At 37.7% G+C, this 12,365-nt stretch overlaps 1 protein-coding gene across 1 annotated transcript in view; it reads left to right on the forward strand.

Moving 5' to 3' along the window:
* The window catches only part of bmpr1ba (bone morphogenetic protein receptor, type IBa), a 45,702-nt gene that overhangs the window by 16,830 nt on the left and 16,507 nt on the right, over positions 1–12,365 (forward strand). The window contains exons 2-3 of the mRNA XM_024276177.2: positions 6,108–6,176; positions 6,292–6,487. Of these exons, the coding sequence (XP_024131945.1) occupies positions 6,382–6,487 (106 nt within the window). The 5' untranslated portion in view covers positions 6,108–6,176; positions 6,292–6,381. The remainder of the gene's footprint in view (positions 1–6,107; positions 6,177–6,291; positions 6,488–12,365) is intronic.

The raw sequence follows: 12,365 nt of genomic DNA on the forward strand, positions 1-12,365 counted from the left end.
TTAACCCCCTCATAGACTCCTAGAAGGCCAAGTTCTTTGGACTGCTGTTTGCCTTGTAAGTCAAAACCAGTAAAGGAAAGCTATTGTAGACCTGAAGGGACTTGACCCTCAACAAACAGCTAAGCTAGGCTGGTCAGCAAATCCACACAAGTCTCATAAGTCCCATTAGTTGTCACACACCTATGGTAGGTCTGTGATATTTGTTCTCTACATTTGACCCGACCCCTGAGGGAGCGGTGAGCTGCAGAGCCAGCTGCGCTCAGAAACTATTTGGCAGTTTAACCTCCAATCAAACCCCTTTAATGCTGAGTTTCAATCAAGGGGGCACCAGGTCCCAATTTTGAGAGTTTTTGGTATGACTCGGCTGTTGATTTAAGCTCATAACCTTCCAGTCTCTGGGCGCATACTCTACGACAAGGCCACTGAACTGGTCCAAGGGCAACTCCAGAGTGGAGGAGAGTCAAACACCTCTTAAGGAGTTGGGTCTCATTGTCCAAACTGTACATGGAGGCAAGTTGGAGATATCAAGGTGATAATATTCAGTCTCTTGCTCAAGCTTGGACTCTTTCAATCTTACGATGGTTTGAGTCCATTACCATGGATTGGGCCAATGAGGCACTGCCCAAATCACACTAGTCTCTTGTGGTCCTTCTGGCACCACAAGATGAGCTTACCGAAGGTGATCCTACACAGATTCTATGGGCTGTCTGCCTGACCCATGGCAAGAGCCCTGGGGCCCCAAAGATGTTTGTCAACTTATCTGATCTTCCTTTCAATGTTTTCATGAAGCTTGTTTGAACATATTTGTAATGTCTAATCACTTCAGGCCTGTCTACCACAACTGAGTTGTCAGTTCACGGAGGCAGACCCATTCTTATTGTGAGTCTGCTCAGAACATCTGACTGACTGTGAGAAGAGTCTTCAACTTCCACATCCAGGGGAGCTTCAACCAGATATTGTGGGAGTTTAAAGACATTAAATTCAAGTGGAACATGTTTTTTTACTGCTATCGTCAATGCATCTGTTTGAAGGATTGGCTGTAAGGTCATTATGCCTGTTAGGGTGGCAAACGATGAACTTGGCGGTGGTTACCAGAAGTAAGAGATGCTGTCAAGCTGAAGGAGTCCAATCAAGTATGGCTGGCTTGTGGGAGCCGTAAGGCAGCTGACAGGGATTAGCAATCCAAGCAGCATGTAGAGCAGCTTGTTGCAAAGGCAAAAACTTGTGTCTTGGAGAAGTTCGAGGAGGGCACAGAGAAGTACTATCTAATGGCCTCAAAAATTTTATTCTATTTCTTGAGTTTAAAGGAAAATTTCTTAAAAAAAATGAAAACCCAAAATGCTACTAATTGTTGGTATGGAAACATGGAATGTCAATCTCAGCAAGCAACATTTCAGAAAGTTGGGAATTTACATTGTTTGCATACTACTCTGTTAAAATAAACAAAAAGAAATCATGAAACCAGTTTGTAGAGTGAACTATGGGACCATGTATTTAAAGGATATTCAGTCTTTGTGATCTTCAAAAGGTTTGGACTTTTCAAATGTGGATAATTTTCTTGCTGTATGATCCAGAGTTCATCTGAAGTTTAACTCCTACACACAGTCTTTCTTGTTCCTTAGCAAATTTATGCAGAAAGAACTTCTATGTAAATGCATCAGTGAATGGGAGTGAAGACACAGTTTTAAAGCAGATCATGTTAAGCTTCTAGTTTAAAGGCATAATAAGGTAGAGGAGGGGGGGGTGCATATCTGCAGCTGAGACAAAGAAGAAATGTTTTTGAATCCTCTATCTTGTCAGTCTAGTCAGTTCACATGTTCTTTTTTTCTTTTTTAAAAAAAGGATATATGTTTAATAAATGAGTCAATAAATCTAAAATTGATGTGGTCCGTAATTCAATACAATGGAAATCCTATAGTGAAAACGTTAAAAGCCAAAACATCTGAAGCATTTTACTTTCAAATTTGCAAATCTACATATCTGAGAAGAAAAAAAAAATCATGTTTTAAACCCTTTAAGATAATTTTACATGTATTTCTTGGTGATAAATTATTATCTACCTTAAAAGCGGTTTGAAAACTTGGGGCACTACATATAAGTTACATAAATTATATAATAATACAACTGCATATAAATTACTTTTTTAGGTTTGTTGTATTCATTTTTAATCCAAATCTCAAGAAAGCTTTGAAGGATAAAACAAGAATGTATTTCATGTATTTTGTTAGAAAATGCTTAGTCTATAACAGTTGATATGTATTTGTAAAGAAGAAAAAAAAAGTAGCATTTTTGCAAATGTTGTCTACATAAACCCTTTAATGTGAACATTTTTCTTGTAACATCCAACACGATAGTTTCATTTATTCTAAGTTGAGGTGATTTGATGTTTTTTTTTAATATATATATATATATAAATATTTGATTTATTAGTTTTGTCGCAGAGTGATTTCCTTGATGATAAAATCCTCTGACACGGGTTGTGACTTTGTCAAAAATGTCTCCACAATGTGAAAGGACAACTGACCTCTGGCAATAATAGTGGCAGAAAATGGGTTTAAATGCGGATAATCTACAAAAATGGAGAGTAGTGTTAAAAAATATTATAAGAATTATTTTTTATTATCTCTACTATTTACTATAATGTAATAGTAAGTAAAATATTAACAATACATTCTTGTGTTTTGATTGACTAATTTACCTCAATTTTCCCTAAAGTAATACTTCTCCATGAGTCATTAGTTTAAAAAAAAAAAAAAAACTAAAAATAATTAACTTAAATTATAATGGGGATTCTTTGCTCAATTGTCCTTTTGGTTTTCTTGTCACAAAGCCTTTTGTTTGCTTGTGTGTTTCCTCTTTGGTTTCACTGCTCATCCTCTGCTTGTGGTGGTCACAGCCATTCATCATCCACCCAGCATGAGGGCGACTCGTGAAGAATAGCACGCATGTGGGTGGATGTGTGAAGGTAGCCACAAAAATACTGACTTAGCAACATATTATTCCTGCCAGTAACTTTGTGCATGGCAGAGCTATTTTTCTTTCACAAATGCTAATTCATCAGTTGACATCTTGAGGTCATTACTATTTCTTCTGATCTTGCCCTAACCGGTTGCTTTTTGGAGTTTTTATGAGTCTTACAAGGATTAAAAATATAACATTTAAATATGTCATAGTGTGAAGTCCAAAAATGGAGGGCTTATTTTGGAAAAAAAGTTTGGTTTTCATTATTGTTTCTATTTATTGTTAAAGTAGGTAATTAGAACTCACTCATTTTCACTTTAATTTTAAAAGTTGTAATTCAGACATACAGTAATAATAAGTAGATGCTAAACAGATAAAAAGCCAATAAATAAAAAAAAAAAAAACAGGCGAAACTTTATGACTCTTTATTGTGAAATTGTTTTAAATGTAATAACTCAAAGATAAAATTGTATGTTTTTGAAGGGGTCACTCCTTTCCTTATCTGTATATAAAGAGTTGTCTTTCAAGGCTGACACACACACAAACACACCCCCACACACAGATTCACAGCTATTGGGGGTAAATGCTGTCACAGTTTTAAAAAGGCTTCCCGTGGTTAGACATGCTTGAAATGACATTCTGCTTCACTGGAGGAGGCAAGGAGAAGGGGGTGGAGAAGAGTAAAGCAGAATGGAAGGAGGTTGAAGTTAAGTAGGAGGGGTGTGCGTGGAGATAAGTTCATATTTTACATCTACAGCAGAAAAAAAAGGACCTAACAGAAGCCAGAACTGTGACTGAGCCATTTATCTCAATCAACAAGTGGGAAACATCACGAGAAGTGAAATATAACAGGGGAAACACTTCCAATATTTTAGTGGAGTTCTTTTTTTTTTTTTTTTGCTAAAAAAATACACAAAAGAGCAGTGGTTTTTAGCGTGAGATATCTGAGCTGTAACATTTAAAAAAAAAAGAATTTTATAAAAAAATGTGAAAAAAACATAGACATACAGTACATAGATTTAATGTAGCTCCTTAAAAATGACTGAATAAATACATGTATGCATTATACTGATGTAACTATTAAAGTTTTTCAAATTTGACAGTAAAGATGACTTATGTTCAACTAAAAATGATAAAGTGAATTCATGCAAGAGGGGTTTGGGTATCTTGTTTTTCTCAGTATATGCTAAAAATAATAATAAGAACCCAAATGTCTTATCTGCTAAGCCTTTGAAACTTTAAAAAATTGCATTTGGTCTTAAAAGAAAAATCTTCCCAATTGACTGTTCTAGATGAAACAATGTGTTCGCAGCACGCTCAGCTTCACAATTTTGTAAGCAGCAAATGCCTTAAAGGGTAGAGGACAGGAAAGGAAATGGTCAATTAGAGTGTCTACCCATTTATTTATTAGTGAAACAGCCTCAGGCGTAGGTGACGTAATCCCCTACATTTACTTAAAGGTTGGTGGGCTGTCCAGGTGGCTGTGTGACAAAAAAAAGGTTTTCAAAATTATCTTCTCATTAAATTATATAAGTAAGATGAAAAAATGTTGCTTTTGGTTTATTCAATAAAGATAGAAACAACAAATGTGGAAATCTTATTTCCATTTTCCCCAACTTCCATGAAAAAAATGAAATAAGCATGTATGTTAAACTCTTTTTTGGACATTTCTTACATTGATAAAAACTTACACAATGAGTTATTTGTTTTACAATAAAGACCAATGATTAAAAACCAGTTATCTTTTAATCCACTTTGATGATTTCAGCTAAAGCTGTTGACAAACAGCACTTCCCTGCCAAATTTAGTGCCGTAAGAAGCGGAAGGAACCATTAACTTTTATTGTCGGCACATTTAAGTGATGCAGGGAGACAGATTAAGACTTCATTAATGAAGTACGAAAATAAATAGAGGAACAAACGAGTGATTAGAAAATGAAGTAACTGAACAATAAAACGAGTAAATAAATAACAGTCACAGCAGGAGGTTTTGAACAATTAGCCTGTTTGTTGTTTATCTGGGTTAATTGCTTACACACTCATTACTATAAATGTAAAAGCTTTTTTTTTTGGAATTGACAAACTTCAAGAAAAGAATATGAGGAGAAAGGTAGATAAGTTTGACAGTTTTACTGGTTCCATTAGATGTTTTAAAGTCCAAATCCAATCATCCTTTGATGTATTAAGTGTTCTAAGTGGTGTTTACAGCCCCTCACAACCTAACATTAATAGTGTTGCAAAAATAAAGAGCAATATTGGAGCTATCCGCCCACGCATTTTTGAGCCAGATTTCAGCTCAGACAAGAAAAACAAAGACGTTCGTGGATCAATTTGTCTGCATCAGAATGGAGCGGAGCAGGTAGCTTGTGGCTTGTTGGTTGTAGCACCAACTGCAGGGGTCAAACTCAGTTACACAGGGGGCCAAAATCCAAACACACTTTAGGGCAAACTTTTATTAAACACACTAAATCTAACTTTTTAAAACTTAAAAAAAAAGTAACTTTTTAACGCGGACCAAACCTTGGGATGCGACTAATACTGGTACCCTAACCCTAGTCTGGTCCGCATCCTGTATTGCTTTTGGAACCACTGAATGTCCAGTACGGGTTAAGGTTAGGGTTATGATACCGGTCCAGCCTACGTCCCAGTACCGGACCGATACCAGTTTGCAGCCTGGGGGTTGGGTAGCTTTGACTAAATTGGATGTTAAAAAGCGACGAGTCGGGGACACACAAAGCATACATTTTTGATGTGGAGGGTCCTTAACCATTCTTCAATATGTGACGATTTGGAATGAGAATGTGTTGCAATATGTTAACAACGCAACATAACTTCAGGTCATTAATAACAAAAATACATAATCATCTGGTGGGCCGGATAAAGTTTCATTTGAGAAAATGCTAAAAGAGAACGGTAAAAACAACAAAAGCAGGATTTTCATTGCAGTGGGTCTTTAAGGAACCTTCCTAAAGCTCCCACTCCTCTGAACCCCATCTCGCTCCTCACTTCCCTGCCCCCGTTTTCCTTCCATGTGCTCCCTCCTGGAGTGTGTGAGTGGGTGTCTGTGGGTGTGTTGGAGAGGGTCAACCCAACCTACTACAAGGCAACCGAAGTAAACTCCCCCTTTTTTTCCTCTCCTTCTCTCAGCTGGCCTCACTCCTACTGTCAGACTGGGCTGAAGACTCTCCACTCTGATCTGCTGCTGCTGCTGTTATGGTTTGTGTGGTGTGGACTTTCTCACGTTGCGGTGGACCGACACACACAACCAGAGGCTTGCATGCCTGATACTCCCCCCACCACGTCTCTGTCTCTCTCTGGCTCACACACTCAGGAGGAGAGTCGGCGTGTGTGAGTGGGAATCCTGTCTGCGTGGAGAGGACTGAAGAGGAGGACGTAGAGGAGCCGAGCGGCAGACCGTACCATGCCGGGGCAGGGGGAGCAGCTCAAGTGCTGCCTCTCTCTGTGTTTCTGCGGCTGGAGTCCTCTGCTTGTGCTCGGACTGTTCTCTCTGCATGCGCAGTCGCACGGTGAGTCACCACAAACTTTCTCCGCTCGCCGCTGTCCTCAGCCTTCTTCACACATTCTCTTAAAGTTTAGATGGATTTGTTAGCCGAAGCTTCTCTTTCTTCTTCTTCTTCTTATATATTCATTCAAATCTGACTTTTGACATGTATTATTATTTATTACTTTTTAAGCAACCAGTTTTAAAGATTTGGCTTTAAAACTTAGTAGTTGACATTTTATTTATACAATGATTTGATCAATCCCAGATGTCAACTTTTATAAGCTGTTAGTTGATATTTACGTTATTTTATCTTAAAAAAATCTCTTTGAGATACAATGTATTAATTAATAGAAATATATTTTAACATAAATCTAATTTTACACAATTTGAGAAACTATTTAGTATTGCCTCATTTTTAAAACGTTGTACCGGTATTCATAAAAGAAAAACAGATTTGTTAATACTTTGTTGTATATCTTTGCTTTTTAAAAATGCTTTTTTGGGTTAAATTGGTACAGACTTACACTTGTTACTCTAAAAAGTTTGTTTTCTGTACTGTTATTTGTGAAGGTTAGAAATCTGTTGTCTGTCAGAAAGGTTTGTTGATTTTCTGAGTTTATTTTAAATCTCTGGAAATGGTTTCAGCCGGGATGTTAAGTCTGGAATGGCTGCTGCGTGCTGGCTGAGGTGGCCTTGTCTGCATGGCATTCCTGTGCATCGTCTGTCTTTCTCGTCATTGTCACCGGCTGATTCCTTATGGGGTGTGCGCATTGAGTCACTCTCCTTTCATTAGCAGCAGATGTTTTTTTCTTTGAATGTATAACTCAATCTTGGCAGCAGTTGTTTAGAATGCCGCAGACACTTGAGCATTTACACTGTACACTTGAGTACACTTGGAGCCGACATACAAAGTGCTCGAATGTTTTGGGTTCACGTTAACACTGGCTGTTCGGTCCAAGAAAGCAGCAGCTGCCAAGGAGTAGGATGTTTAATCGGACATGAAGTTGGACCTGCACCAAGATTACTTTTGTTTTGCTCCTTTTAAGACATTTATACTGTTATTGCTTTCACCCTTTAAAATCAAGGATTTTCTAAAATGAGAACTTTAAAAAAAAGAGATTTTGGAAAAAAAACGTAACTGCACATTTTTTATTTTTCATTTTTATGTCCATAAAGTTAGTAGAGATTAAACGCAAACAACCACAGGTAGATCTTCTTTTTTTAAATAAAAAATTATATAAATTACATGTATTTTTTCTATAGTATTTCACAGCCCGGGGGACATATGCGGCCCGGTAAAATATTTCATCTGGCCCACCACACTGAAATAAATCATATCGATAATTAGGGGTGTAGGGAAAAATCAATTTGACGATAAATCTCAATATTTCATTTAACATGCTTGTATCAGTTTAAAATGTCGACGATTTAATTGTTTACCAGCAAAAGTATACTTTAAAGAAAATTGTGAAAAGTCGTTCTGGTACAGCCTTGAGACATATCGTTATACGTATCGTATTGTTAGACACGTATCACGATACGTACTGTATCGTCAGACTCTTGCCAATACACACCCCTATTGATAATCCATATTAATGTATTATATTTCCCAGTAATTTTGGTGTCTCTCATTAGATGGTGCACCAGAAATAAACTGACTTGTGTTTAGGTGCATGAATTCATTCATGTTGTGTTGGAAAATTTGTTGTTTTTCTCACATTCATCAGTGTTTTTTGAGTCAGAGTATTTTTACTGATCATTCCAACAAAACTAACACATTGTTTTTCAAAGTGTGTTTTTCCATGAAGGACATCAATAAATTCCTGCAATTGGCACAAAATAGCACCACAAATCACAGCTTTTAAATTAAAAAAGAGCATGTTTTTGTCCAGATTCCATGTTGTTTCTTTCTCGTATAAGGTCGCTTACTGAAACACTTCAAGTTTCTGATCCGGACGTTTTGTCAAGTTGTAGAAGTCTTTGTGGCCCACCAGTCCAAAAGTAAAGTAAGGTCATATAAATCTATCTAAAATGTAAAAACTGTATAACATATAGTTTCACTTGAGGTCCTCAACAGTTGTCTGTATTGGTTGAACCATAGATGATTGTCTTGACATTTGTTGTGCTCTGACTGAACAGATATTTATTCAGGGGGAATAGAAGATCTGGCGCTGTCTGTGCTTAGGTTGCTGGTTTTTCCAGGTGATGCATCGACAGGTGAACTACAGACCTTGTGGGTCCTCAGTCAGGCAGCAGACGAACCCATGTTGTGTCTACAGAAAGGGCACTGTTTGCCCTTTTCGTGTTACTATCATTGTCTCTGCTGCAAAAAATAAAAAAATAAATAAATGACGTTCTTTTGTAAAGAGAGTGGAGAGCAGAGGGAAATCACACACTTTATAAATCACGCACATCTTTTTTGACCTTCCATGCTGCAGCTCTCAATGTGAGTTCTGGGAAGAGAAGAAGGATCGTGATAGCTTACATTTCATTGTCCTTGGTGGGAGTAAGCAGTGGCGTATCAGTTTTCACAGTCAAAGCTCTGTCAGTTGCTTTGCTTTGGTCACAGCTCACTAATGAGCCTGTTGCAGAAAAGTAGCGTTTGTTTTTGGAAAATGAAAAAGCCCATCTTGTTTTTAAAAACATGCTTTTTTATATATTTCAGAAAAAATCTAAATGTTTGGTCTGTGCATGAATGTGACACATCAAAAATTTTTTCTTTTTTTTTCTTTTAAAGAAGTTATTTTTAATTGAAAGACTCAAACTGGATGTTTTTTTGTTTATATTATACAGGTAAAAAGCCTTATTTCCATCAAGTATCATAAATGAAAACCTCTTATTTATGTTGGAGCATTATTTAGCAAATCACAATGAAAATCAGTGATCTATTATGCATTTTTTTGTGTAAATGTCACCACAGGACAATAAAGCTAACTATTATAGCCACTTGATTACCTGGTCAAAATTCTATCCATCCATCCATCCATTTTCTTGACCGCTGCTTCCCTTTCGGGGTCGCGGGGTGCCGGAGCCTAACCCGGCTACTGAAGGGCGAAGGCGGGGTACACCCTGGACAGGTCGCCAGTCTGTCGCAGGGCCTCAATCACACACACATTCACTCTCACATTCAAACCTAGGGGCAATTTAGAGTCACCAATTAACCTATGAAGCATGTTTTTGGACGGTGGGAGGAAGCCGGAGTCCCCGGTGAAAACCCACGCATGCACGGGGAGAACATGCAAACTCCACACAGAAAGGTCCCAGCCGGGAGTCGAACCGGGGCCTTCTCGCTGTGAGGCGAGAGCGCTAACCACTGCGCCACCGTGCAGCCCTGTCAAAATTCTATCATAAGATTAAATAAAAATGTGATCTCTCAGAGCCATGAAATCACACTCAAAAAAACAGAATATTATCATCTGACCCATTTCAGTTCAGTTGCTGCATCAAAACTGAGAGATTTTTCAAACTGCTGTTTTTTTTTTAAATCTGCTACTAATCCATCATGATTTCAATAAAGAAATACTCAGAAAGACAGTTTTAATCTTAAATTCTTTAAGAAATGTCCCCCATCATGAGAAAAATACAACAATAACATGTCATTAGAGTGGATCTTTCAAGGTAAAGCCATAAGGACAAGTGTGAAGAGTTTGGAGGTTATTACATCCTGTAATGGATACAGATCCAGTCACTTCTATCCTAGTCCAATTACCAGTCTGGAACCGACTCCTTAACTCACATCTGGAGTGTGTGTTTCAGAGAGAGGTTTTAGTATAGAAAATTAACCACAAATTTAAGTTTTTGAGTGATCAGATCAAGGACACAGATGTGCTAATAACTTGTTGCCATTTATTTTTCTGTATCTAAACCTATTCTGTAATTTGCATAATTTTGCCATTTAACCCTTCATTGAGTTTGTGTTAAAGTAATGTATCAAAGATCATTGTCGGTGTGATTCCTGGTTGTTTGTTCCGAGCAGCTTGATGTGACACGATGGAGTGATGGACAGAAAACAGGTGAGGCAGAGCAAAGCAAAGCTGGCTGTCACAGCCACAGCACACAGGGACCTGAAGGGCTTAGGGTTTTCCACTCACACCACCTCCGGGATATCAGTGCACGGCGAGCAGCGGCACTCAACTTACAAAGCTTAAAAAACATAAACATAGATGTGGAAAGGGGTTTGACACCTGTGCTGATTTCTTATATCGTTTGTTTTAGATCATCAAATAATTTTTTTTTATTTTTTTAGTTATTATGTTTTTTTTTGGTTTCATTAAATATTAGTAAAACATAAAGCTTACTTTCTAGATCAGATTACAGCTATCCCTGTTCCCAATCAAGAAGTCACTTCAGCTAAATCTATTTGAGAAGGTGAAGAAGTGAATTAGTTACTCAAGCACTTGACATCCCTCTGCAATTCAAAGAAATTCAGGAAAAATGACAAAACTGACTTCAGATCTTTCAGTCAAGAAAAGGTTTTAAAGCCATTTCTTAAGCTTTGGGATTTCAGGAATAAGAGTTCTTATCCTCAAATGCTAAAAATGTGAAACCTTTTGAGTAGTGGTGATATCTCATCCAAGAAGTCACAAAAAAAACTCAAAAAGAAAAAGATACAGAAGTGGATGGTCTACATAGAAGAGTTGGAGTCTAAAAATATTAAAATATTTAAAGTTATAAGAATATCACGTTTTGCCAGAATACATTTAGGAAATTCCAAGTTTCTTAGAAAAGTACATTGTGGAGACAAATTTGGGTTAGATGCAAAAGAATTTTAGAAAAAGATAATCATATTAACAGGCAAATACGGTGGTGGTAGTATAGTAGTGTGGGTCACTTCGCTTTTTCAGAACGTGGAAGACTTGCAGCGGTAAATGAAACAATCAGTTCTGTTTTCCACCTAAAAAAATCGTACAGGAGATATCCATGCAGCCCATAGTTGAATCACTTAATAAGAAAGACACTTTCTTGTAAACTAGTTAAAGTTGTGACTCTGAGATGCTGTGCTGTCATGCTGAAAGACGGTTCATGTTCCACATTCCTCCAGTGTTGCTGAACACCACGGATTCAACATAGATGAGTTTGGTCAAATCCGTCCATTGTTCTGACAAATACTTATTTTCCATTATTGCAAACATTTGTTTACAGTAGTTGTTGCTATAGGTTACCCAGCAATGTATTAGGTTTAGAACACAATCCGTTTTTCAAACAGGTGCACAGACAGGTTGATGCTTCTTTTTCTTTAACCCTCTTAATGCTAAAAACACTCATTATGAGAGTGTATTTTGTGTAACCCAATGGGTCTGAACCTCAGCAAAACTGGATTTAGAACAGCATATTTCCTTTTTTTCTTTTTCTACATTCATGTACCTGTCATTTTATCTCTGGTTCAAGAGTGATTTGACAAGAGAAGTGACAGGACAAGCCAAAGTGTTGGATCTCTTTAGGCTCTGATGGATCTTAAAGACCTGCTCTGGTGAAAATGGTCTTTTTTGTGTTTTAACATGTTCTTGATGCATTTTTCTCAAAATAGAGGACCTATATACTGTACATTAATTTACGATTAAAACTGTTTTTCTGAGTATTTCTAAATTCGAATTACATTGTATCAGAATACTGGATGCTAGAAAATGATGGGCTAAAACACAACTACTGACTGAGTGTGCCAACGTCTCTCTTACCACTGCTACGCCCCCTCACGCACATTCACTTTCCTGGTCCGAGCTGATCAGAGAGGCTAGAACTGTACGGGTGGATTCATCCAATGTTGCTCGCCATTGTTTTTGCACGGCTAATGCTAGCTTGGGGCTACAAGGTCGCGCGTGAGTGCGAGGACAGAACTCCCGGGGAGGGTAAGGGGGCGGGGTTGCTCCGAGCCAACAGCCTCTCCCACAAGCCAGAATTGC

Source organism: Oryzias melastigma, linkage group LG9 (genome assembly GCF_002922805.2).
Source record: "Oryzias melastigma strain HK-1 linkage group LG9, ASM292280v2, whole genome shotgun sequence".
In the NCBI taxonomy this organism is placed as follows: Eukaryota; Metazoa; Chordata; class Actinopteri; order Beloniformes; family Adrianichthyidae; genus Oryzias; species Oryzias melastigma.